Source organism: Hetaerina americana, unplaced genomic scaffold (assembly GCF_022747635.1).
Source record: "Hetaerina americana unplaced genomic scaffold, ioHetAmer1.1.p SCAF_1, whole genome shotgun sequence".
Taxonomy (NCBI): domain Eukaryota; kingdom Metazoa; phylum Arthropoda; class Insecta; order Odonata; family Calopterygidae; genus Hetaerina; species Hetaerina americana.
In genome coordinates, this window is record NW_027286069.1 from 118,159,630 (window position 1) to 118,185,490 (window position 25,861).

The 25,861-nt window shown below is 36.5% G+C and overlaps 1 protein-coding gene across 4 annotated transcripts; it reads right to left on the reverse strand.

Annotated features, from left to right (window-relative positions):
• Positions 1-271: 271 nt before the first annotated feature.
• Positions 272-24,406, reverse strand: AnxB9 (Annexin B9). Of its 4 annotated transcripts, XM_071594679.1 has the most exons (11): positions 24,281-24,406; positions 24,127-24,193; positions 22,261-22,297; positions 19,981-20,619; positions 13,034-13,210; positions 11,955-12,159; positions 11,759-11,838; positions 11,299-11,371; positions 8,770-8,943; positions 8,204-8,385; positions 272-3,831 (listed from the first exon to the last, which is right to left on the reverse strand). In XM_071594679.1, the coding sequence occupies exons 3-11, from the start codon at positions 22,276-22,278 to the stop codon at positions 3,781-3,783; spliced, it is 1,599 nt and encodes a 532-aa protein (XP_071450780.1). In that variant the 5' UTR covers positions 22,279-22,297; positions 24,127-24,193; positions 24,281-24,406; the 3' UTR covers positions 272-3,780. The 4 variants fall into 4 exon arrangements, with proteins under 4 accessions (XP_071450780.1, XP_071450773.1, XP_071450797.1 ...); XM_071594672.1 differs by lacking the exon at positions 24,127-24,193; XM_071594696.1 differs by lacking the exon at positions 19,981-20,619.
• Between the last annotated feature and the right edge of the window lie 1,455 nt (positions 24,407-25,861).

Below are 25,861 nucleotides of genomic sequence, written 5' to 3' on the forward strand. Positions count from 1 at the left end.
TTCCCTCAGGATTCCTCATGCCAAGCAAGAGTTCGGCAGCACCAATCAAACTCTGCATCACAAATATTGGGATTCTAACTGGGGAGCATCGTTAGAAAAACTGGAGATGCAAGGACTGTTAGAGAATTACGAGTTCTGGCTCAAAGAAGCCCAATATGTAGGCAAGTCTAAGCTAAAATATTTGTTTGTGATGATTCAAAATCTAACTTAAATGACTATACTACCTAAGTTGATCAAATAATAACTGAACAATTACCAAAATACTAGTCAATGCAATTATTATTGAATATTTTATTTCACAGAGAACAAATTCATAACAAAAAACTATTTATGGCGACAATAAAGAGTGTGAAAAGACATAAACAGGTAATTCACAAGCTGATAGGCAACCCCTCAAACTAGTAAGATTCTACCACGTATAACATACAATATAATTGTGAACTATTCCACAATCAGCAATTAAATCTTATAAACATGCAACAAAATCATTTTCACTGTCAAGTGGCTTCACCACCAGATCTCACCCAGCCTCGTACACCACGAAAAATTGCACCTTTACGGACTTCAACAAGTCAATCGATCATCTGCTCCTTACCACGCCCCACATCAGTCATTAAGTACTACCACCACAAAAGGACAGCAACATTTCCAGCACCAGATAATACTTTGTAAATTACAAAGAATTCTTTCACCAAAATACTTCTTATAAAACACAACTACACTGACAATATATATTTAACACATGACATGGCCATTATTTGCCATTAACACATTCTATTATCCTTCCTGAGGAATATGAGAAAGGCAGCTCTCATAAATAATGGGAGCACAGTTTACATGAACAATATAAGAACATATGTTAACATTTCATCAGATAATAAAGGAAAGTATATGGACCTACATATATAAACAGCATACTAGAGAGATTTTGTTTCATAACTGTATTATCATAGAAGTAGACACGAAATTTATTAAAGTATACCATTGATAAAGGCTGCTGTAGCTAGTAGGGAATACTATGTACATCTTGAAATGCAGAAATTTCAAAGTGTAAAAATCATTCACCTTGACCGGGACACGAACCTGGATCCCTAGATGTGTGGCCCAGTGCTTTAGTCAGTTAAGCTACCGAGGCATCCTCTTACACTCCAAAATTTTGGGGATAAACATTAGTGGATGACTCCATTATAAGCTCCTGTTGTGGCATCTGCCACAGTTCTTTGTTCTATATTTTAAGTTTGCATTAAGCAGGATATTACGTCTCATGCACAGATAAATGTTAAAAAGATTGGGCAAAGCAAGCTAAGGCATTACAATATGCAATTTACATTCTACAAGGCAAAACTACAGCAACCAATTTAACACAATTTGTTAACAAAGCTCCTAACCTTTGAAGATGTGACAAAGATAAAAAAGTATACAGGAAAAGTACTCCTCTTTAATTAGGCAGGTTATATGTATTAAATTTGCTCTTTATCATAAAACTAAGGCTTTCTCCAGAACCCTGGAAAATTTCAAAATATCTCATCAATTCTCAATGGACAGTCACTCCATTCACTAATGTTATTAAACAAATAAACTATTTCGGCATTAGTCTCTCTTTCGTAATTCCCTGAAACTATACATTCATCCACTTAAGGCGATAAAATAATTGATGAAGCACCAAATAACATTTCATTTGTTAGACAACAGATCTCCTAACATCCAGTTTAATAAAAAATAGAGTTATTTCATACGTAATGAGCTTCATCAATAGGAAAATTTTATAGTTCATTGAATATAGATTGAAAAATTCTACCTGGAAAACAATTTAACGGAAAAAACAACATTTATTTACAAATGTTGCCTGAACGTCATATCAAAATGTGAAACCCAACGAGTGAAGAATGCATTGGACAGGAAGATTTGTTAAATCAGGCACGATAGTAATTTTTCACAGCCATGAATAGACTTACTCCATTCTCTCAAGGCATCATAACATCACTCACTCCCTTTGGACAGGTGGAGTGGGTCAGAACAAGTATGGGTTCCTTTTTCTAGCCAACTTCTCTCGCTTCCCTAGACAAAAAAGGGTCCACGCAATTCCATACGAGGTTAAAAACCCAGTACTTACTACCTGGAATATCTTCTTCCAAAAATTTCCTTTGAAAACACATCATTTCCTTCCCTTTAGCATTTATTTCAACACCAATACAAATTCCCTCATCACATCTCCGTTTCCCATACTTCTCTCACCCACAAGTGGAAGAAATATATGCAAGAGAAGTTAATTGCAGATAAATACTAAAAGGATAAGCCCAGTGTGTTTGTTTAAAATGTATAAAAACTGTATAAAAATACTTTCTGAAAACTGTAAAAATAAAGATCCAAATAAGAATGTGATGTGCGGTGTAATTAATACTTAATACTTTTCTTAAAGTGAGTATTTTGAAAGATTTTAATCAATCCTAGAAAAAAGATTCCCCCCTTAAGTTTAAGTCTCTCAAAGGACATGCTGAAGAGATTTTTTAAAAAACCCGAGTCATTTAAAAGAGGACCAAAGACTGGATTCAAATGAGTCTCATTACAACAAGAAAAGGTCAACATTTAGGTTGGCTGAAAACTTAATATTCAAATTAAATTCAAGTAAAAACTATGTGCAATTGATGTCATATAAACATTATTTCAAATGAACAATGACTTCAGGATGACACAAACAATTACATCATTCCTACTAGCCATGCAATTTTTATTTCACGTTTCATGCATTAACAAGGACAAGAGATTTCTACTACGATAAAATATACGAAATTTTTAAAACTTTACAAAAAGTAATCTAGCTTCTAATCTCAAAAAAAAAACAACGGGACAAAAGGGACTTAAGTACAAGATAGTTTTGGCAAGAAAAGCACAACCATGTTAATTACATGGCACATTAATATACATGCATTGAAGTAGCTAACAAAAGTAATAGAAATTGACATTTCAAAATTTATATATTTCACTTATATCATGCAATATGAAAAACTTATATGCTCAATGGAAAAGTAGAAAGAGCATTCCACATTCTCCAAGAATTTAAGAGTAACTTCATTTATCAGTTTTTCAGTCTTTTCTCTATCCATGGGCTAGATACAAAAAAGACAATTATTAGAAATAGACACTTGAGGCCCTTTTTGGCACAAAATCTCAACATTTTGCACTGATTGTAATTTAAGTAAACAATTCCAACCTTTGCTTTTTGTAAATCAGTACCAGCTCTCAAAGGAGCAATTTGCACATATATCAATTCTTGAGAAACTCTTTTGACATAGTTTAATTTCTATTCTTTGATCATAAAAGTATTTCAAAACTCAATGCAACCTGCCATTCCAGTACGTGCAACTTGAATACATTTGCAATGGTATTACTCTTTTGTATGTCATTAATACGAGCGCCATCCAAAGTTACTTCAACAAAACTCATGATTAATCTGAAGGTGCATCGTATCATTTTGTGCACCAAATCAAAGGAAGGCACCCACCATTCCCACTCACATTCCTGGCAGTGCTGCAGCACCAAATACTAGATTCAGAATCAATTCAGATCTCTGGTATACGCATGCAATGGATACTCAACCTGTACAATTGCATGTTGCTTTGAAAGATTAAACTCTTAGAACCAACCTAACACTAATCTTGCAATACCAGTCCTGTTGTGCTACAAATTTCCTAATAACCTAATAAATTATGCTCCTTTCACATGGAAATGGATTAAAATATGGAAGAGCATATGATACTTCACATGATGAGAGCCACTGAATTACTGAACCATAGCCAAGAGCATCTTCTTGTAGTCTCCCGAGGTGTCTCCCTGAAATGTACAGGCAGAGCAAATCAGAGGAGGGGACCAAATGCACTAGGTCAAATAAACACAAAAACAAACACTTCCACTAAATTAACTATTCTATTTTCCTGCAATTTCACAAAGTATGTCAATTACTTTAGGCGACACACAACTCTGATGTTACATGTCTAGAACATTTCCTCCTGTTGCTCCAAATAAAGGAATGAAATGCCACTGCTCAATGACTGAGACCACTTTGGCCGAAATGTGTGATCTCATGCTGCCCTGAGCAGGATAAAGTGCACCAACACCACTTGCAAATGAGGCAAAAAAGCCCATGGGATGGCCTAATTGATTGCCACTGTTACTTTGTGCTATGATTTCAGTAAAAGCCCTGGGGGCCAAAAACCAAGACCATAAAACCATAAAAATAAGGTTTTACTGAGTAAGACCCAAAGGCAGGCATGCATTCAGCAGAATATCGCACTTTCGAACAAGCAGCAGTGGTGCACATGAATTACAAGGTGGTCCTTAAGCGAGAGCTGTCCTCAAAGAGGTTAGACCGATTACATTTGCACATTTTCCCTAGCACGCATGCACATTTGAATAATACACACCATAGAAACCTAAAGCAATTGAACAAGGGTTAGTAAACCATAAATCCAATTATAGACAATTTTATGAAACTCTAATGAATTCAAGAACATAATATACACAAAATTTTTAATTACAAAAACCTAAAATCCCAGAACAAAAAGTAACCACAGTTTACAGGGACTATGTGCATGCATGGGGGTGTGCAAGTCTCGTGGATTGAGCACTGAGCTAATGACCAGAGGTCCCATGTTCAATTCCCGAGCACACCTCTTGGCACCCACAGTTCCACCCAAGCCGTGTGATTTTTTGGGTATCAGGTCTTCCTGGGAAGGCATAGGTGAAACAGGGAATAGACCCTGGCCCCCTGATTAAAGCCTTTGGGGAATGCACCTGACATCAAGCATCTTGGTCCCCTCTACCAATGGACCCAGCCAATTGAAGGAGGCTTAGCCAAAAAAGAAATCATGTTGGATGAAGATGGATAGAGCCTTGGAAATACTAAGAACCGAATTCGACAAACCTGTAGAGGACCCGAAGAACAGCAAGGCACCAGGAGTTGATGAAATAAATGGAGAAATAATCAGAGCAGAAGATAAAGATTTCTTGGGTTAAATGAAAGACAGCTATGACAGAGTGAAACTACCAGAGGACTTGGAGAAGAGTGTGATGGGACAAGTGCACTAGTGAAGAAACCAGTAAGAGATAGACGTGAAGAACACACACTAAATTAAGTATTACACATTGAAAATACTCGTTGTAAATGGCATTCAGGACTTAGAGAAGGTCTTCAATGACATCTGATGGAACAAGATGTCAAAGAGTCTAGAAGCACCTGCAATGGAGGGCTAGATCAATCTAATCTTAGGATTGAAATACTGATTTGATGATCTTTTGCTGATTGCAAATCGGAATAATTACAGAGAAGGGCCAAGGATAAACTAAGAGAAGCAAGAAATTTAAATAAAGGTGCAACGAGTAGTGAGGGAGTGAAACATAGGCAGGAAATTGGAATGCCTGGAGAGGCGTTAAAAACCCATCCTCCGATTGATAAGCCATCACAATGATGAATTTTTTTCACCCAGTGGTACTGGCATAAGGTATGCCAGACACAATCCCAGCTGCATACTTCTTCATGTATTATTATTACTACAATCAAAAATAATACAACCTCTTTATAGAATAGAATTAATTATTGCCCTCAAATTGATGCGCTAAATTTCTATTTTATTTTTACAATAATTTACTTAAGTAGGAATATTCCGTAACACTTCATTGAATTGTTGTTGAATTCATGTTTCCTCTTTATTGTGATATCGTTTCAAGCAAGAAAATATTTCTTTGCTCTTCATTGAAATTAGCATGTTTTGAAGTAGAAGTAGTTATTAGGGGAGGAGACCGACAGCTGAGGTCGTTTGTGCCATTAGGGGTGGATGGGAGATGAGGAAGGGTGGAGGGAAACCCAGAGTTGGCATTGGCTTACTCTTTACAAAAGGCACCAAGGGGTCCACAGCTTAACGGATGGCGTACTCACTCAAAGTACTCTCCATAAAGCACCTCAATCAGGGATTTGAATACCACTGAAAAATATCTGCAGCCTCTGGGATTTAAACCCAGGCACTCTGGGTGGGAAGCCAGTAGTACACAAGCCATTGCGATGTTGCTTTTTGATTGATTGTTATTTTGAATAATATTTTACGTGGAGGCATCAACATATTTTTTACGAGCATTCTTTTTTCCCTATTGCATATTTTTCCATTTATTCGCACATACTTACAATGATATCCACAAATTATGTGTACACATTATTTTCTACTGCAGAAATAAATGCTATATAATGTCTCTTATCCTCGCTAGGCAAAGATGTAATACAAGAAAACCCTATTGGTATACCATGTAAAGGGCTGTTTTTATTTTGTGTTATAAAGAAGGCAGTTACAATATCACAGTTGATATCAATAAACTTCCTATGTTTTACAAGGAGAAACTGGCTTATGAATTAGAAGAGCATACAGTATTTAGTGTAAATTTAATATTGCAAAAGACTACAAGGAAGGAAATCATATTCTTACAGCTGACACTCAAGGGGATCTACAATGCTGTCACGCACAAACCATTTGATCATTGACCACCTTTTTGTTAGGACGCTTCTGTTTGCAGTGGCTTGACACGATAGAGAGTTCTGAGAGAACATCCAAGTTTAGTAGGCTTGAACTTCTCATCTGTAAATTGTGTCGAAAAAGTCTTGACCCATGCAATACTGGTCTGTCCAGTGTTTTCCAATACATCCCGTGAGCTGAAGCTGCCTTTCAGCAGAGTGCAAAAGGTTAAACTATTTACAGACAATTTCCCAAAAATGTAATCTTTGATGTGAAGCGCAGGTAAAATTTAAGATTCAAGCTCACGATGCTCCCATGATTCCTGCTGGGCACTGTATTTGACATGGATGAAGAGCATCGCCAATAAATGGGTATTTTAATGACTCAAAAATTGCCAACAACATTTTTTATAAAACGTTCCAGGAACAATTTTTCCTGAGATGACTGTACGTCGCACCGCTCAGGCTCAGCATTGGGTGATCTGCCCTTCAACACCCACCGAGAGCCTGCGATTAATCGTTCAGGCTATGTCATGTTTTTAGTGGATCCCAATTGAGGGAGTAGGCGGAAGTGCAAAAGGTAGCCAATGATTGACCAGCAGCACACCATCAAATTTTGAGTCGAACTAGGGGAATCGGTTTGGGAGATGTTGGCCATGATTTGCCAAGTGGTCAAGGATAGAAGCATGTCACAAACAGCAGTTTCTTTAAGGCACAAGTTCTTCAAAGATGCCCGAGAGATTGTGGAGGACGAGCCTCGTGCTGGACAGCCGTTGACATTAAGAACCAACGATAACACGCAACATGTGTGTTAAGTGCAGAACTCAGTTCGTTGTTAATGGTGCATGATTGCATTTCACATGGGCTTTGATAAGATGACAGTGCACACCATAATCACTGAAGTTTGGCAATGCAAAAGATCTGCGCTTGACTTATCCCGAAGGCCTCCTCCTCCAAGGTAACCGAGAGACCAGACAAAAAACTGCATCAAGACAATTCATTGACTCCCATACAGTCCCGACTTGGCACCAGCAGACTTCTATTTCCTATTCCCTATAAAAGTGAAAACCTCCCTCAAAGCACACCATACCAAGGGACCCAAAATGCAGTCGAAGTTGGCACGAGTACCCTAAAGGACCTTCCGGAATCCACCAACCAGGGAGCCTTCGAGTCATGAAAAAGCCATTGGCAAAAATGTCGACGCCCAATGGATGTACTTTGAAGAATTGAGAGGCATTGTAGCAATATCTGAAACAAATTACTCTTTTACGAAAGTTTTCCTAATACTTTTTATACAAACCTTGAGCATTAAAATTTCGTTCTTTGGGCCCATTTAAATATTATGTCATGTATCATGAGCTATTTAACAGTACGCCGGGCAACTCAAGAATACCTTGATTTTTCCTCATGCTTGAGTGCCCTTAGATATTTCTAGTGAAGTTCTGGTTTCCAGACATGTCCACCTCATGCACAAGTGTATGCATCATACTTTGTCCGTGCAGAATTAAGAAATATTTGCTACACAAAGAAATGTTCTGCTTATACCAAAGATTGGAACACAATGCCTCAAATTAACCCAGCTATTTTATTTATATCTTACCCCTATTAAACTTTTAGGTCTGCTAAAATATCATCATACAGGATAGCTGATGCAACTTAAATGGTGATCCTAATTACAACAAAAAATATAACAAGCTCAAAACTTACAGCGATAAATTCCTCCAGAGATTTGCCATAGCTTCGATGGAATTCTGTCTTAATATCGGCCAAGTCGACTTCAGAGCGGGTCACAATGATTCTTATGAGCGTCCTGTCCTTGGTTCCAAAGCCTGCCATGGCCTTGTGGAGGCGCTCGGCAAAGAAAGCTGGACGATTGGCAGCCGATTTCACTGTGAAAGAATTCTTCTAATGAGGACAAACTGTATTCCCCTTACAGTATTCAAACCTGGTCGTGCAGGAGTGAATTGATTTCAAAACTATAGAAATCTAGAAACAAATTAACTTCAAAACATCTTTGATTCAAGCATATCACAAGTAAGCAGTTGGCAACTGTGCAACTGGGAGTTATTACCACAAAATTCCGACTATGCAGTACACTAGAATATTCTCTTTGAATATAAGCAGGGTATCATATTTTGCAAACTTTACACTAAAAAGGAATGAGAGTTGCTAGAACTCACGTTCTTCAGGCATTACAACTATAAAAATCTACTCATTTGAATTATTTCATTAATACGCAAAACAAATGCACGAGTATGCATATAAACACCGACCAATGGCAAGCAGTCCTTCCTCAATGTCCCCGGAGAATTCGCTTTTGATGGCCTTATCCAGGGAGTGCCCAGCAATGCGGGCGTAGTCCACCATCAACTGGTGCAGATGGGGGAAGCTGCGAGTGGCCAGGATGGCATTGAACGTCGATTCATCAGTGCCCAATTTGAGGGCTCCTGTGCCCAAGAGAACAGAACACATTATTTAAGTGGAAATACATATTTGCAGCGATTGGAATGTTTCATTCCACTATCACTGCTCCATCAACAGTAAACTTATCATTATTACACAATACACTTCATTTTTCAAATTACACTCACAAATAAATACGCTTCCCCCCTACATATATTATGAGATAAAAATCAAAAACACCCAGACGGACCTAACTCAACCAGTATTCCAATTGCTGTGCAAACCTGATACTCAATTGGAGAATTATTTTCCCTCCAACCTTTCTATCCCACTGCTTTCCACTCTCTTCGAAAGTCTTCATCCTCTTGCAATCAAGAGTCGAGCTTCAGCAAGTCCAGTATTTGCAAAAGTTAGGACTCTCTCTGCTAATACAGAGATTGGGAAGTATGCCTTCTGTGACAATGCTGGCAGATGACAACAACAGCAGAAAGGTAAATTTTTCAACAGAGGGGAATACATTGAATTCATGATGGCTAAGACAGATTTAAAGGATAGAATCACCAATGAAATATTTCTGTGAATAATAGTGACAGAAATATGCTGAAAACAAGGAAAAAAACAATAATTACCTTTTTGGAAATAATTGAAGGAGAAATAAATTTAAAAAAGTAATGGGAGGAAACAAAAAATACAAATTATTCTAGCAAATTAATGAAGACTCTGACAGGAAAAGAACAGGGTGAAGAGCTGCAGGAAAGATTTTGATGATTCCAAACTGAAGATATCCAGGGCACAATTTCAACTTTTAACACGGGCACTCGTACAAAATAAATGAGCACCATAAACGAATTAAAATTCTGAAAATATGAACAAGTTACAATTTCTGAGTCTTTTCTAAATTTTCCCTTATAGGATCAAGGACATATAAGAAAACTCATAATGATAGGTAGTATAATCAATAATATATACTCTACTGCATCTGACTGGAAACATTTCATGGATTCCTTTAAACTTCACTGGAAATGTAAATTTGTAATTATACAATAGCCATGTGCTCTCATTAACCCAAGACGAGGTACTTTGAACTTACAATGTCAAACTATGTCCATGAGTGCAGTGATTTCACTAACACAGTCGTTCCTTATTGGGACTTGCCCCGTTTGAGTGTTTTCCTTATTAAGCATATCTATTCCTTCATTCCTGTTCCTGAACTACACAAATAATTATTACCATTGTCGCATTTAATTATCTCCTATGTTTGTATGATGAAATACCAAAATTCAAATTATTCCACGGATAAGAAGTCAACCCTAAGGCAAATCAACATTAACAAACAATATCTCAAATATAAGAGTCAAAATCACTTTTAAAATATTTCATTCAAATGCAGAGTTGTACAAAGTAGTCTAAGTATGTACTTAGTTAAAAGGGAATTATCACAAACATATAAACAACCTATTTTATTTTTACTGTCATCAGCTAAACACTTATGATGATGTTTTTTTTCTTTCTCTTGATAATTAAGGTGGCCGTGTTACCAACGTAATGAGATTACAAGCATTTTGTATTATCAGTACCAAGACAAATGCTGTGATATCAACCATGGAGAACCATGTCGATGAAAGGTAAATTTTGACTGAAGATAAGCTAAAACTTCTCCAAGAAGTAGCACCAAACATGAAGAACATCTTTCTCATTAGGTTTTCCATTAGTATTAGAATTAATTATTTCAACCTCATTGATAAATTTTGGATTTTCCAATTTGAGTGTAGCTTGATTTTTTTTTTTTTTTAATTTTCAGTAACCACCACAAAATTATTATCAATCAAATAATCCAGTTTTAGCTATCTGGCCACTTGTCTTCTGGCGACATCAGTTAACATCCATTTTCTGAGAGGCCACGTTTACTCAAGTTTAACACGTAAATGAATCATTGAAAATCTATTCTTCAACTAGTGTGCATATACTGATCAAGATTCAAATGAAAGTCCTGAATTGAACCATTCAATGCCTGCCGAGGAATAAGGACAAAGCTCCACCATGACACGTGGGATAAATAAGCACAAAAAATTATTGATACATCTTCAATTAAGTATTTACCGTATGAAATAGAGATGGTGCAACAAATTCATCAGCGTTACTCATGGTGATCACAGAGATGAAGGAATTTCCTCCAACAAACTTAAATATTTTCCCTATAATTGCAGGTAGCAACCAGCTTTCAGGTAGTTGTGCTTTTTAAAGTGACTGGCAGAAGAAAATACAGGGGTAAACATTCTACCTTTAATTGACATTCAACTATTAAATCAAGCCAACTTGAAACAAATTAGTTGAAGGAAAGAAACCAAACAAAATAGTAAAAGAATGAGTCTGCACTAGTGATGCAGACGTTTACGTACCTGCTTTGAGTAATGCCTGGGCATCTTCAGCACAGACGGCTGGATTCACAACAGGGTTTTCATCGCGGCGCCCCTGACGAACAATAAACAAATATAAATGTACTCATCAAACATAAAATGGTCACAGGAATCCATTTCATCGACATTTTAAAAGCAAGAAGCTAGTCAGCTCTGAGTGAAAATTATACCAACACCAACCAATTGTCAGCATTAATATGAGCACACAAAGAAAGTTAATTAAGTGCTCCCAACCTAGAAATCAAAGTTCTTCCATATACAGCATTTCGGTTCATAATGCATACCGCCTTGTAAAAATTTTTCCATTTTTCCAAAAATAGAACCTAGATTGCAAGTATGCTAAGCACCACACTAATTCAATGCAGCAGTTAAAGAATAATTAAATCAAATTACAACATATTTCAGGAAGTATTGATTAGTGAAGGTAGCAAGGATAAAATACCTGGCACAAGGACACTAAGAGTCTCCTGAAGTGACCTGACGTCTCCCCAGCAAGGTCATTCTCGAGATCTTTCATGAACACTAGAAACAAACAAATGATCACTTAAGTAATTTAAAATCATAAGAACCAAAAATTGCAATTATTGCAGTAATACAATACATGCAAACAAAGTGCAGTAATACAAAAATACACTCACTAGCCCTGTATGTAGAGCGTATGACTTGAATGTAGTGATTGGACGAAGTGGCAAGGATTTCAACCAAGCATGCTTCATCAGTTCCGACACCAGACATGGCATCATGGAGTTCCTTGGCGTAAAACTGTGGTAGTGGTGTCACACAGGCCAGCACCAAATCTTCAAAGCGACCACTCAACTCACCCTTCAGATCTTTAATCAAATCCTGCAACATCATTTTGAAAACAACAGAGTGATGCCACTCTATGCACAGTACACGACAAGTGATGCCAAATTCAAAAGCCAGTAGTACATGAAGCAAAGCAGCCTCAGAAACATAATAATTCTACCTCCTCATTTTCTCAAAATTTAATGTTACGCAGATACATAGGTAATTTAAAATTTTTCACAATCAGCAAGAATCTATGACAGCTTTCGTTTTTTTTAAATATTTTGACAAAGACAATGAATAATATTAATGCTCCTGCTTATATCATGGTAATATTAGTAACTTCCATAGCAGTTGTATTAGCATTTTAATGGGTTAAGGTTATATATGCATAACTTTTGAAATGAGTATCTAAATTCAAATGTAAAATAGGGTGGAATCCACAGTGCAATTCATTCACTCCACTCTTTTCTTGTGAGTGCTCCGCTATTTACATTGGACAAACCATTCTATGCATAATACGAGGGTGGTCTGAAAAGTTTCCGACCTCAAAAATTTGAAAGAATTTCAGAAAAAATGTCATGTATCCTTGTTAGGTCGGAAAATTTTCAGACCACCCATGTACTTTGTGGTAGTAAAAATACTTCCCATAAATCATACGTATAACATTCCATGAGGAGATAATTTATTTAGAAGTGATCAATCTCTTGTTTTCTATTACAACTGTAAAGAGCTAAACATCAATCTATTCATGGAAACAAATCAATCCATTGCTAATGGACAAACAACTAACTTGTCTCTAATTGTTCACACCATGGATTAAATTTATTTTCACTGCATTAAGACCCAAATTCAGGGAAATGATTAAAGTGATTTCTGTAGTGTAAGGTGCTCAACAAATAAAAAATATGTATGAAAATAAATAACAAACCTTTCCATAAAGTGTTTTGAAATGATTTGCAATTTCCTGCCTCTGTAAATTACTTTTCTTTGCCAGCACATGAATTATTGCCTTCTCATCCGTGCCAAAGCCCTTCATGGCTTTCCTCAATGCTTCAGCATCCGCTCTTGGGTTGAAATCTGCCGCAGGCACTATGGTTGGATTAGGCTGGAATAGAAAATCCTTGAGTGACTCTCATGAACTTAAAACTAGGAAAATATGGTGAATTCTTAAATTCTACATGCCAATTGCCCAGATTTCACATTGAAAAAGAGATTTCCACAGCCAAAAAGGACTAAAGACGACACAAAAAATAGGCACAACATACAAACTACCACATAAACATATTTTTCTTTGCCCTGGGATTGAATTGCACACTTACACATTGGTAGCCATGCTATAGCTTGAAACATACACCATAGGATCACTGCAGGAGATCCTTAGATATGTGCAATGGAGAACCAAAAATGACATATCAAGGAGGAAGAATGTTCTCACAACCAAATTACAAGAATCCTGCAGTTATGGACTATGCATATCAACTAGCACTTCTACTTTTAACATTTACAAAAGAGAAAAAAAATAGCAAGTGACATATTTCATTGAAAATGGATACTTTTGAAATGAAAGCAGTTTTCAACGTACATTTAATATATATGCATACGTGGGCTAATATTCATTAATGGCTGATTTGGTAGGCGAGCCTGCCTACTGACTGGTTGTGGGTGTTTTTCTCTGCCTCAGGCAATAGTATTATTTTAGAAATACTTAGGTGGTTTGCACTGAGGGAAATTAAATTTCAAGCCAAAAAAGCCAAATGTGATCTCAGCACAGGGACCATCACCCCCACCTGGCATTGCATTAGGTATAAAACGACAATCGCCACACTGAATTAATGCCGCATTTGATTAATGTAACAAATGTCATGTATTTGAAAATGAATTTCCATGCACTTGGATGTAAGATGCTGACTTGTAATAAAACAAATCAATTCAAGCCTTACTATACATTATATTTCATTCTACTTATTTGAATCTCAATACTGTGACTATATGCCCACAAAAACTAGATTCAAGGTTGTGATTACTGTAACTTATTTCCATTTTCATGATCATTCATGGCATGCCAATATAAAATATATCTACATATTTTACAGCTGCCTTAACTTGACATTTATTAAACTGCAGTGTATATTATAATAATCCTGAAAATGAAGGACCCCAAATGTTTTCACTACTCATTTTACATCCTCAACAAAATAAGTGGGGATTTAAGGGGAAATAAATACTGAAATACATGAATATTGCCAAAGGGAAAATAAAATGCTCATCTCAATGAATAATATATATGAATATTAGCTCACTCAACAATTATGTTTAAGATTATGAGCTACTCTATTACAAAGTAGCACATCATTTTTGCATTCAGTTGACAAAATTAAGTCATTGGGATGATGGTGTCTTTAACTCTGGATTTCTTCTCTCAATTGATACACGACAGCAATCACTTTTACGCAAATATGTACAGCACTGCAAACTAACCCAGGAATATTTTCAATCTTAGAACAACGCACAGGATACTCACAGCCTAAATTTCAACAGAGCCAGAGAAAAACTACCCATTTAAAATCAACTATAGTTGGTGAAAATGGAGGAATAAATATAAGTATTGTGCATAGATGGTATCAAGAGAATATCACAGAATAAGACATATGTATCAGTCAATATCCACAGAGTCAGTAAGATTTAACTTCTAAATTTACGCCACGACGTTATAGCTCTGCACCATAATTCATCAAGTGTTCACTGGAGTTGCATTTTAATGATTGATGGAGCACAAATAATTCTTGCGGACACGTAATTGAACGCGGCAATTTGTGAACCCTTGCATTTACAATGAAAACGAAAACTATTTTATTTTCAAACACGAAGAAAGCCTGATTTGGTGCACAGTTTACTTAAGTGCACGGGCGACCCATTTAGAAGCTTCACTCATTTCCTTGAGGATACAAATGTCAAAGGGCAGAATCAGGTTATGTAATCCTCTTCACTGCAGATGATTTCCTCCATTTTAATCACTGATTAGTATGGCATCCTGGTTCCATGCCCTCAAATGAGTGAGCAACAAGAGTGATGTACTAGGTAAAAATCTTGCATGTACCTTGAATATCAGCAATTAAGTGAGTTTTGGCAGTCGCTGGGTTTCCACACGTTCTCACTTTGGATTGGCAACCAACCTGGTCACAAATCAATCCTCACTAGAGGCTGGAGCCAATACAAGCTGATGACTTGCAGAGCAGACATACTATTAGGGCTTAAGTTTGACCATCTATATGGCAGCAGGAGGAAGTATATATCCGTGAGCAAAGCCTTTAACGACTCCCATGGCTCCAAATGAAATGTCTTGGCCATGGATTGGTGGCAATGAGGATGCAACCAACGACTTTAGAGGGTCACATTAAACTTTCTAGGATGCACTAACAATTAATGCCTTCAGCTCATACGTACGGTATACCATCACCTAGAAAATGACAGGGGCTACTTCCCAAAGCTAAGGCTTTCTTACCTCATTGAAATAAACAAACTAGATGCTATCTTCACAAAATGTGAGTCTGCCTGTCAACTTCAATCTCTAAATGCACTCATCTCTGCCCAAAATCATCCAGTTACATCAAGAGCATAGATAATATTAACCATTATTCAGAAAAATATATTAGATTCAGACAAAAGTTGTAAATTGTCTGCATTTTTACATTCAAACATTTTCATCCAAGTAATGGCCGAAGCTGAAACTGCAAGTGCAGATCATGACTACATTTCCTGTTGTCATAATTCTACCATAAAAATCAAATTGCCAAAAGGCTTGTGATGTTTCTTAAACATTTCCTTGCCATGTTGCCATTGGTGACAAAGTAATTACCATAAATTTTGAGTAAATTTACCCAGCATTGTTGCGATACAGTTAGAAGCTGTTCATTGCATAACTAGCTAATGGCATTATCCATTTCACAAGGTGAGGCAGGAGTTCTTAAATCAAGAATAGGCAGCGAAATTTACGGCAAAATATAAATCTGTATAGTAGTTGTTATTTGGCATTCAATATGGAAAATATTGAGCATAAATAAGATTTTGAAGTTTCGAAGGGATATGGTAAAATAGACAATACGACAACCCGCAAGCAGACATTTTCTCAATAGAGAGGTCCATGAAACACACTACATGTACATCAACATCAAAAGCACTCTTATTGTAAACCCAATTAGTATTGTCTGTAAGTTCTGTCAATAACGTGAGTTTTCACACAATGAATTTCAATTCACTACACGTGGGCAAGGAGTTTCAGCCTGGTAAAATGACTGCGGAGGCATCAGATTCTGCATATACTTCCTTGGTGGCAAAATTTGTTGCATTGGTTCAAGCCCCTGGGCACCAGAAAACAGAAAATGGGTACAGTGACAACAACAGACCAAGTTTCCATAGTATGAAAGATGACTTTCCCAATAGAACCTTCATTTTGAAAATTTTTGAAAGAATAGGGAACCAAAGGGTAACACAGTATATATGAATAAAATTAAAGAAGTAGGTAAATAAAAAAGTCCAAAACTATGGCGCATTAATTGGCAAACACTTAATTTCCAAAATACTAAGTACTAAGCCATACACAGTTTTCCTACTTGCATGCAAAGAATATATGCAGTGGTGAGTCAGGTGAAAGCCTTAAAACTTCACTACAATATGGAAACATCATAGCACCATGCCAACTTTGGTTTCCCTCAGCAATAGCCTTGGTTTTATGAGTGACCTCTTACTGGCGGCATGACACCAAAATGCAAAAATATGGCACAGCATTAGTGTAAACATGGCCGCCCCACTTTCCAGATGCAGTGCAGAGAACCGAAAATCTCTAAATCATTTATTCAGTAGTGATGGGGGTGAAAGGCATCTAAATTCATTGACGAATTAAAATTCAGAGTGGTGATTCGCACATTCTAATTTAACGAAGACCTGCCCGGACTAAAAGTTCTCAAGTGTCATTTCCCGTATCAGGCTCCCATCAAACAGGTCAGGCACACTCAGTGTTGTGACAGCAAAGGCTTTTGAAGCAGTTAAAAGTTATGGTTTTTTCTAGAGGTAGAGGTGACTTTCACAGGGCTGAAATACTTATATTGCATGACAAGAGGACTACATACGAAAATTGCATGAGAGAAAACCTTTAGCGCTTGAGAATTATCATATTTTCCCATCGATAACTCGCGCCTTATGCATAACGCGCCCTCAGAATTTAGCAGTTAGCTTGAAGGTGTAAAGATGCCATGCATCTGTACGTATGTGTGTATAAAATGGAATGCAATTAGAAAGGCATGCTTCCAGACTAATTTATTTTAGTGACAATCATCTTTAAACTGTTGTGTACATAGGTATGTAAATGTTTGAATTTTTTCAATTTGCATTACATAATTCACATTGTCATTTTTTCCATCATCTTAAAATTTTCGCATAAATAACATGCACGTTTTCGATGGGAAAATGCGGTACATGGGAAGGCCCAGAAGTACCCAGCCTGACCTAGAGATGGCAGTAGTTGTTTGAAAAATCTCATTTTATTAGAAAGTACACAATCTATAAAGCATATGTTTCAAGTTTGAAGACTTCAAATTGTTTTGTAATTGTTTGGAAGCCATCAATAGAGAGTCATTTTCAGTTAATTTGTGAAAATGGAGAAAATTAGTCATCGTTATTTGATAAACTACTTTCATTTGAAAGGCCTCAGCCCAACCAATATACAAGCTGAACTGGATTCTACTCTGGGTGATTCTGCTCCTTCGTTTACAACAGTAAAATATTGGGTAGCAGAGTTTAACCGAAGCCGTACGAGCTGCCTAGACGAGCATTGCATTGGTCGACCAAATGAGGTGACGACTTCAGTAACGGTGAAGAAAATCCACAAAAAGGTCCTGGATTATCGTCGACTGAAAGTGCACAAGCTAGCAGATAAAGTAGGCATTTCAAAAACTGCGGTACATTGTATTTTTACTGAAAATATGGACATGAGAAAGCTGTGTGCAAGATGGGAGCCACATTTGCTCACACTCAAGCAATACCAGTGTCGTGAAGATGTTTCAATTGAGTGTTTAGCAAAGTTTCACAGCAGCAAAGCAGAATTTTTGCACCATATCATAACCATGGATGAAACATGGGTCCATTACTTCAAACCCGAGACAAAAGAACAAATGAAACAATGGATTCAAAAGAGAGAACTGCCTCCAAAGAAGGGAAGACCGTTTCATCTGAGGGCAAGGTCATGGGGTCGGTTTTTCGGGATGCACATGGGATAATTTTCATTGGATATCTTGAAAAAGGAAAAACTATCAACGGCGAGTATCATGTGGACTTATTGCAAGCGAAGAAATCAAACAAAAGCAAAAAATGATGTAAGCAAGGGTCCAAAATATACAAGACTAGAATATGCAAAACTTTAAAAATTATTTTTTTTTCTAAAATTCTAATTTATTAGCATATTAACATGCCAAGACAGATTCACTTTCACTTCAAAATTAAAGTCTCAAAAACCTGATATCAAGGTAATGCCTCTAAATTAATAATGCTCCTGTGCTAGGAAAGCCCATTCAAATGTTATGGCATTTTCTCTAGGTGCAATCTTTCAATTTGTTTGAATATGCCAGTACCCTGGAGGCCATAATCTGACCCGAAAGTTTTAACTCATATTCTGTAGGTAATACTGACAAAATCTATGCATGAAACTCATTTTGATTTACATAACATTCATCATTTAAGTCTATTTGCTAGTTTATAAGCTGGTTTATCCTGTCACCTGTGATGTCAGAAAGAATAGACAAACCTAATTACATTGGGCGGAAGGACCATCAGTTCAAAATAAAACATAGAGAGCACAAAACAAACATAAAAAAAAACTCCTTCCTCAATCGTGGAATAAAAGAATGGAATGAGTTACCTGAGGATATCTTTAAGTCCTTCCCTTCTTCATTAAATAAATTTAAAACGAGGTGTATGCTCTCCTTAAAATAATTAACTGTAACGTGTGAGTGAGAAATGTACGTGATAAACCCGTATGTACTTCCTTGTATGTTTCAATGTGTAATGAATGGATTAAGTTGTTTATGACTCTTAATCAAGAATATTACCACCAGGCTATCGCCTACTTGTAATGCTGGTTGTTAAATAAATAAAAAAAAATGTCCCAGAAATATCTGATACCCAAAAAATCACAAAGCTTGGGTCATGCAGAGGGTACCCATTCCTAGGGATCAAGCTTAGGCTGTCCTGTCAGCAGCCCAGTGCTCTACCCACTTGACTACCATGTCTCCATGAACCATTAATAATTATCATATCTGTATCACCAAAATTAACTAATAAAAATAATTATATTTCACTTTTTTTTATGAAACCAGATTAGTACCATTATATTTAAATCAAAATCTTTTGAAAACTGAGTATTTATCATTTTCTTTATACTGCAGACCAGAGAGAAACTGGCCTCGATTCTAAATTTAACACTCCCTACAACTACAACCTCAGGAAAAAATGAACCGAGATGGAGAGTCAAAAATAAAAGTTATCATTGGCTTTCTGAAAACCCCACTACTTTTGAAAACTCTCATAGACGTGCGTTGCATTCTGAAGATGCAACAGCCGTATGCACTCCTAAAATATCAATTAATATTGATTAGGTTCTAAAAATATTTCTTCCAGAAAAAGACTGAAAAAAGGAAAGAGCTGCGAAGTTTTGATGTACATATTGTATTCTTGGACCGCTCTAAAGTACATTTAATACACCAGGGACAGTCAAGTAATAGCTAACCCCAATCACATATTCCACTTCGCTAGCTGAAAGGGAACATTAATTATCACAGAGGTGAACAGTCACAGGTCATGTAGCAATAATACAAGCCTCTTTACCTTGATGTGGTGCTCTGAGACAGGCTGGCGATTAGATTTTGCTGGTGCACTTCCATGACTAGAATGTTGCAAGGTAGTCGATGATTCAGACACCAGAGGATACACACTCGGATTAATGGGGGAAGGCCCGCTAGTGGGCCCAGCATAACCTGGATAATGGCCTTTTGACTGGTGATGCTCAGGATGGGTGCTCGGAGAAGGAGGACGTATGGGAGGGCAATCGCTAATCCTCGACGTGTATCCCATTGTTGGGCCTAGCGGATTAGAGGCCACGTTCGAGGCATTTGGGAAAGGGCCCATAGAAAGGGTATTCTGATACGGCCCAGGAGAAGAAGCATTCGGATATGGACCGACAGGGGGGGCATTAGAATACGGCCCCGCACCAGGAGCATTCGAATATGGATACGTGCTTTGTGAACCAGGATAGGGGGGCATAGGGTTCGGTGCCATCGGTTGCTGTGGCATAGGACACCCTGCCGTGGGGTATGGAGCCGCAGAGGGCCAGAATGTGTTGGCTGGATACGGTGGTGCTGGTGCTGGCATGTTGAATCCTATGGCCGCGCTTGGCGGATGGAGCCCATATGGCATTTGCATTGGATCAGACTGTGGCCGCCCAGCACCTGGGTTCTGAGGGTAGTTCTGTTAGCAATGGAGGGAGGGGTGAGACAGGGATATTTTAGAATCGTTTTTCTTGCTTCTTCCTCATTCATATCGTTTTTTTAAAAGTCCATTTTTCTTAAAACCAGTTCTTTAACCTCATAATTTGGACTGTTAACATTAAGCTTTCAACATTTTGCGAAACTTTTTTCATTTCCATAAAAGCATCCTTTGAAATTCATAAATATACAACTAAACAAAAGATACAAGAAAGAAATAACAAGACAAGAGCGAATTGCATGAATTGAAAATGCTTTAAATACCAATTTGGGGAAGTCCACATATTATGTCAAACCCAAGGGGAGGGGTGGAGTTCGGTATGAACTTATTGATCATTTATCTTTAACATCAGGACATAAAAATCAACCCATTTCCATTTCTTTCAATATTTCATGACACTGGAAACTCTACCCAAATTATTGAAAAACTGTACTTTGCCAAGGTGCCAAACTCATAATTATGACCTAATCAGCATTCATTTTCACTGTAAAAATTATTAATTTAGCTCACCTATGGATATTTAGGAAAGATGCCAATACAGCCAAAATATTAAGTATAAGCATTGAATTGTATTTGAGTTTGCCGTGATCATTGACAAACTAAAAGAAATTCAGTTTTATCATAAATTTTATTAAAATGACCAACTTACTGACTCACTTATATAAGATGTTCACAATACCTGATGACTTTTCCACTATTTATTAATTACAATGATATTTGCTCTCCCATCGATTATTAATGTTATTTTTTATTCCATGACTTTTACCGCTCGATGACAATATTGTAGTTTTCTTTGGCTGCACACTTAATTAAAAGCTTTCGCAATATCTCAAAGTTGCATTTTGGCTATTTTAAATAATATACTAGACTGAACTATACTTTTACAAATTTATTATTTACTTGTACATTTCCTTTGCACTTATAATTTTGTATTATGGTAAACTTCAGCAATATTTTAAAAGGCATTGAGCTAAAATATATAAATAAGAGACAGGAGTTATAGGGTTCGGCAATTCACCCAAAAAATGCATACAGTTTGCTAAATTTAAAAGGCAGACAAAAAATGGGATACTGTTGTACCTCTTCCAAGTATTGCACTGTGGAGTTGAGAATTGTGATTCAAATATGAAAAATTGAAGGAGATGAACAGCAGGTCAAAATGGATTGTACAATGAGGATAGCATTGAACATGTGTCCCTAAGTGGCACGAGAGAGTAGGTGGAGTGAAAGCAAAAATGGAGTGACATAATACATGGGTAGCCCCATACTGAGAAACTAATCAAGATTTCTGTCATATATTCATTAAAAGGATACTCCAGCAGGCTAGAAACCTTATGATGAGCCATGCTAGAACAGACTTAAAAGAATACAACTTATAAAACCATAAACAATTAAACAAGATTTAATTCCAGCAACCAGAAAATATCATTTAAATTACACATATAAGTTTGAAAATTTTAAGAGATCAAGCCATATTTTTAGGGTCAAATAATTTGGCCATAGTGTTGTAAAATATATTATGCGCATGCACTATCAAAATAACAATATTAAATTAATGAAAGCTACATCATTCAAAATTAATGGGCATTAGAATGAGAGCAAACACAAATTTGTGGCTCTTACCTGATGTGGATAGCTCATGATTGGTCCAGAGGTTAACCTTAAAGTAAAATATTTTCAAATTAATGAGCAAATATCACAGAAGAGAAAAAACATGCAAAATATTATGCTTGTTAAGTAGGTGATGGTTAATAACTATGTCATCTTTTAAAAATCATATTTTTGCAAATCAGTTGTCAGCAAAATAAAGTATTCAATGACTATTTCTGAGTCTTTTTCAGATTTCAATGACTATGTTGGCACAACCACATTTGCACAGGGTTTACATTTACATATTATAGGTTCATTTATTATGAGATTAAATAAGTCCTAAGTGTTCAAAGGGTGGCCTTATTCATTCATTTTATCTTACTACTTTAAACTCTATAACATACGAACGGCCTACAATATGCATACTGTATACATACACAGTGCTGGAATTAAGCATTATATCACATCTCAAAAGATCTTAAGTCATCACGAATTCTCACTAATTCCACAGAATGAAACTTGAATTGATTATATGTATTCATTTTTCAATTACTTAAACAAGCAATCTAAAAATCAGCATTCCGAAGTAAGGGGCCTATATTTATTTAATCAGCTGTGATCTTATGAGTGAAGCCATGGAATAAAGGGCTCCAAAAGCAAATCTGGGGAACAACTATGGGAACCCTCTGACAGGCCCGAATATGGCAGGTATTTGTGGGTGTCCTGATAGAAATGCACATCTTTAAACAAACAAAGAATCACTTCATAAAACTACCCAAATGGTAAACCTTCATGAGATTTCATAAAATAAATGAAATCAATAACACTGAATAGCGATTGAATACTCTAAAAACAGCATCCATATTTGATATTTAATTGGGCAAAGTAGCTATTATTTGATTGAAATACTGTACTTCGTTTCGTTTTTATATGTTCATAATAAATTTCTAACTAAAGTGGGAAATATCTGGTTAACCACGATATGATATTTCAAGAAGCATACTGCCATGAAATTTGCGACAAACAACCCTACAAATTAAAAGCAGTCGTGAATTATTCATATACTGTCTCCTGTCTGTTCATTGCTGCATGAAAAATAGTTAACTACGAAAAATGGCTTTGATTGATAATCAAGGAGCAAAGATAGAATGTACTGTTGCTAATTTTGAATATAAAAAATTATCAATGATGTGATAAACTGATCAGGAAAAATCAATTTTATCCTAATCAGTTTATGGTTATCCATTCACCAACCTTGAGCAGCACAATGAGGATCAGTACTATAGTTACTGTCTCATGAAATATATTAGGGACAACATACTTTTCATTTCATAACGTAGACAACTTAACAATATATTATTATCAAACTTTTACTCAGAGTTTTCAATTTTGCAGCATGAAATTTCCAATGTTAGTTGTCTCATTAACTCCCTAGTTACTATACTTATTAGCTATGGCCTGACTTACTTTAAATATGCTGAATATGATTTCTACTTGTAGCCGATAATACTTACAAGTAATTAATTGCTTAAGAACAATAAGTATATCAGAGTCATTTAAATGCCCGTAACACTCCGGAGTAATTAATCTTGCGCAATGAAACCGTTAATTTTCACAACACGGACTCGAGCGTGTACTACTTTTGCACTCAAGATGATTACCATTCATTGCGATACATATAATATGCCTTGAACTATCCTGTGCTAACATCCTATTTTCTGATCAAGGAGCATCTGATATATTTTCTTTAAAATACACGATGCATTACAACAGTTTAACTGGCACTGAAGCTGGAAAGGTAATTAAGTTCCACTTTATAAATAATATACCAACACATCATGAGCCATAGATTTCGGTTAAGCTTCGATACAATCTTTTGCCATTGCGTATATCAATTACCTTGACAAATCACCAGTAATGCCAGATGAATACCACAAGATAAAATAACCAAGCACTTAATCACCACCTGCAAACGTAGGTAGGCCAAGTAATTTGCAAATCGTTTCCAATTAATAAAGTTTTAGAATAACCTGGAACATAGTATGTGCCTCACCTTCACTATTAACACCGTCGTGTAACGACCACGTTTCTTTCCAGCTTCGAGTGTTTGACTCCTTAAATCCCCAAAATAAAGCCGACGTTTACGTGAATCACACCACTCTGAACCGGAAACGCCCACAATGTCGTCACGGATTGCGTGACTCCGTCACCATCGTCTCCGTCAACGCCACGTCAGTAGATTCCGTCACTATTAGAGATGGGGACAACGGGAAGACGAATCATCAAACGTTACGCAAGATAGAGAACTTGAGGAAATCTTAGCTTAGACCCACTCTGCTAAGTGAACTCGGCAGTTTTACAAGGCATAACAATTATGTCTCTAATGTCATCCTGACCGCTGCGGTTCCTTCATTCTTGTCAGTTATTGAAACTTAATTAAATTCCCTCTGCATTCTTCAATACACAGCGTTCACATTTTATTTTCCATTCTACAATAATACTTTTGTCAATAGGCTGTTTTCCTAATCATTTCTCCGTTGATCTTCCTTCAGCGTTTACCGTACCCAATGTTTCCTCTCCGGGTTATTTCTTGTTCATAAAGCATAATGCCCTACCTACCCCATTGTATATCTCGCCAAAAACTGCAATTCAGCCGTCGGCCAATAATTTTATCGATCAGTCATTAATTAAATTTGCGTCAGGAAATGAAAGAGGTTCACAAAACTGAGATTGGAATATATTTGCAATGAATGATGGAATTGATATTGATACGTAGTTGAATCACATACAGGTTGGTATATGAAATTCTGTTATAGCTTTAGGTATTGGCCCAGGTGACTTTCCATGCAGCTTTAACAATGCTCGGAGAGGGTGAAACTCGGATACCTGGGTTTTATGGGCTGCCACCTTCCTTTTGAATTTTACAAGTTTTTGTAAAGATCCATCAGACCAGGATACTTATATTCACTACTGTGGGCACAATAAATCTCATGATGTATAGAATTTGAGAACTTTTTGAGATACCTCTGATAAAAATATATTTAGAAACAATGACTGGGCTAGACTTAAGCAAGCTGATGGTAAATTTTGATGAAAGTAAAGGGTTTGGTGCAGTGTATATGATCAAGGAATGTAGGCCAGAGTCAGGTACATCAGAAATAATAATAATGCTGAAAAGTTGAGAATCATATGAGTGGGTACTCTGCCCACACTAACTATATACTAAAGAGAAGATAGTAACAATTTTCCACTATTTAGGTATAATAGTACGACAGTGTTTCAATGTACTATATCATCTTCAGATCAGGACCTGTAGATGATGTAAAATATCAAAACCCAGTTATACTATTAAACTTATCTAGCAGTATTTTGTTACTATCTTTTCTTTATTATGTTCAAATTCCATCACATCATGCCTGAAACTACTCAATTTGTACATATATATGCCAAGACCAGTGAGAAGGTTAACAAAATAATAATTCTTAAGTTCAATTGTTCCCGGCTCAACTTTGTGGAAATTTATGTTAATTAAATGAAGAATACAATGTATCTTTCCACTGTCCTTTATTCACGTACAACTAGTTTCAACGCTACGATACGATGATGACGCTTGAGCATTGAAACTAGTTGTACG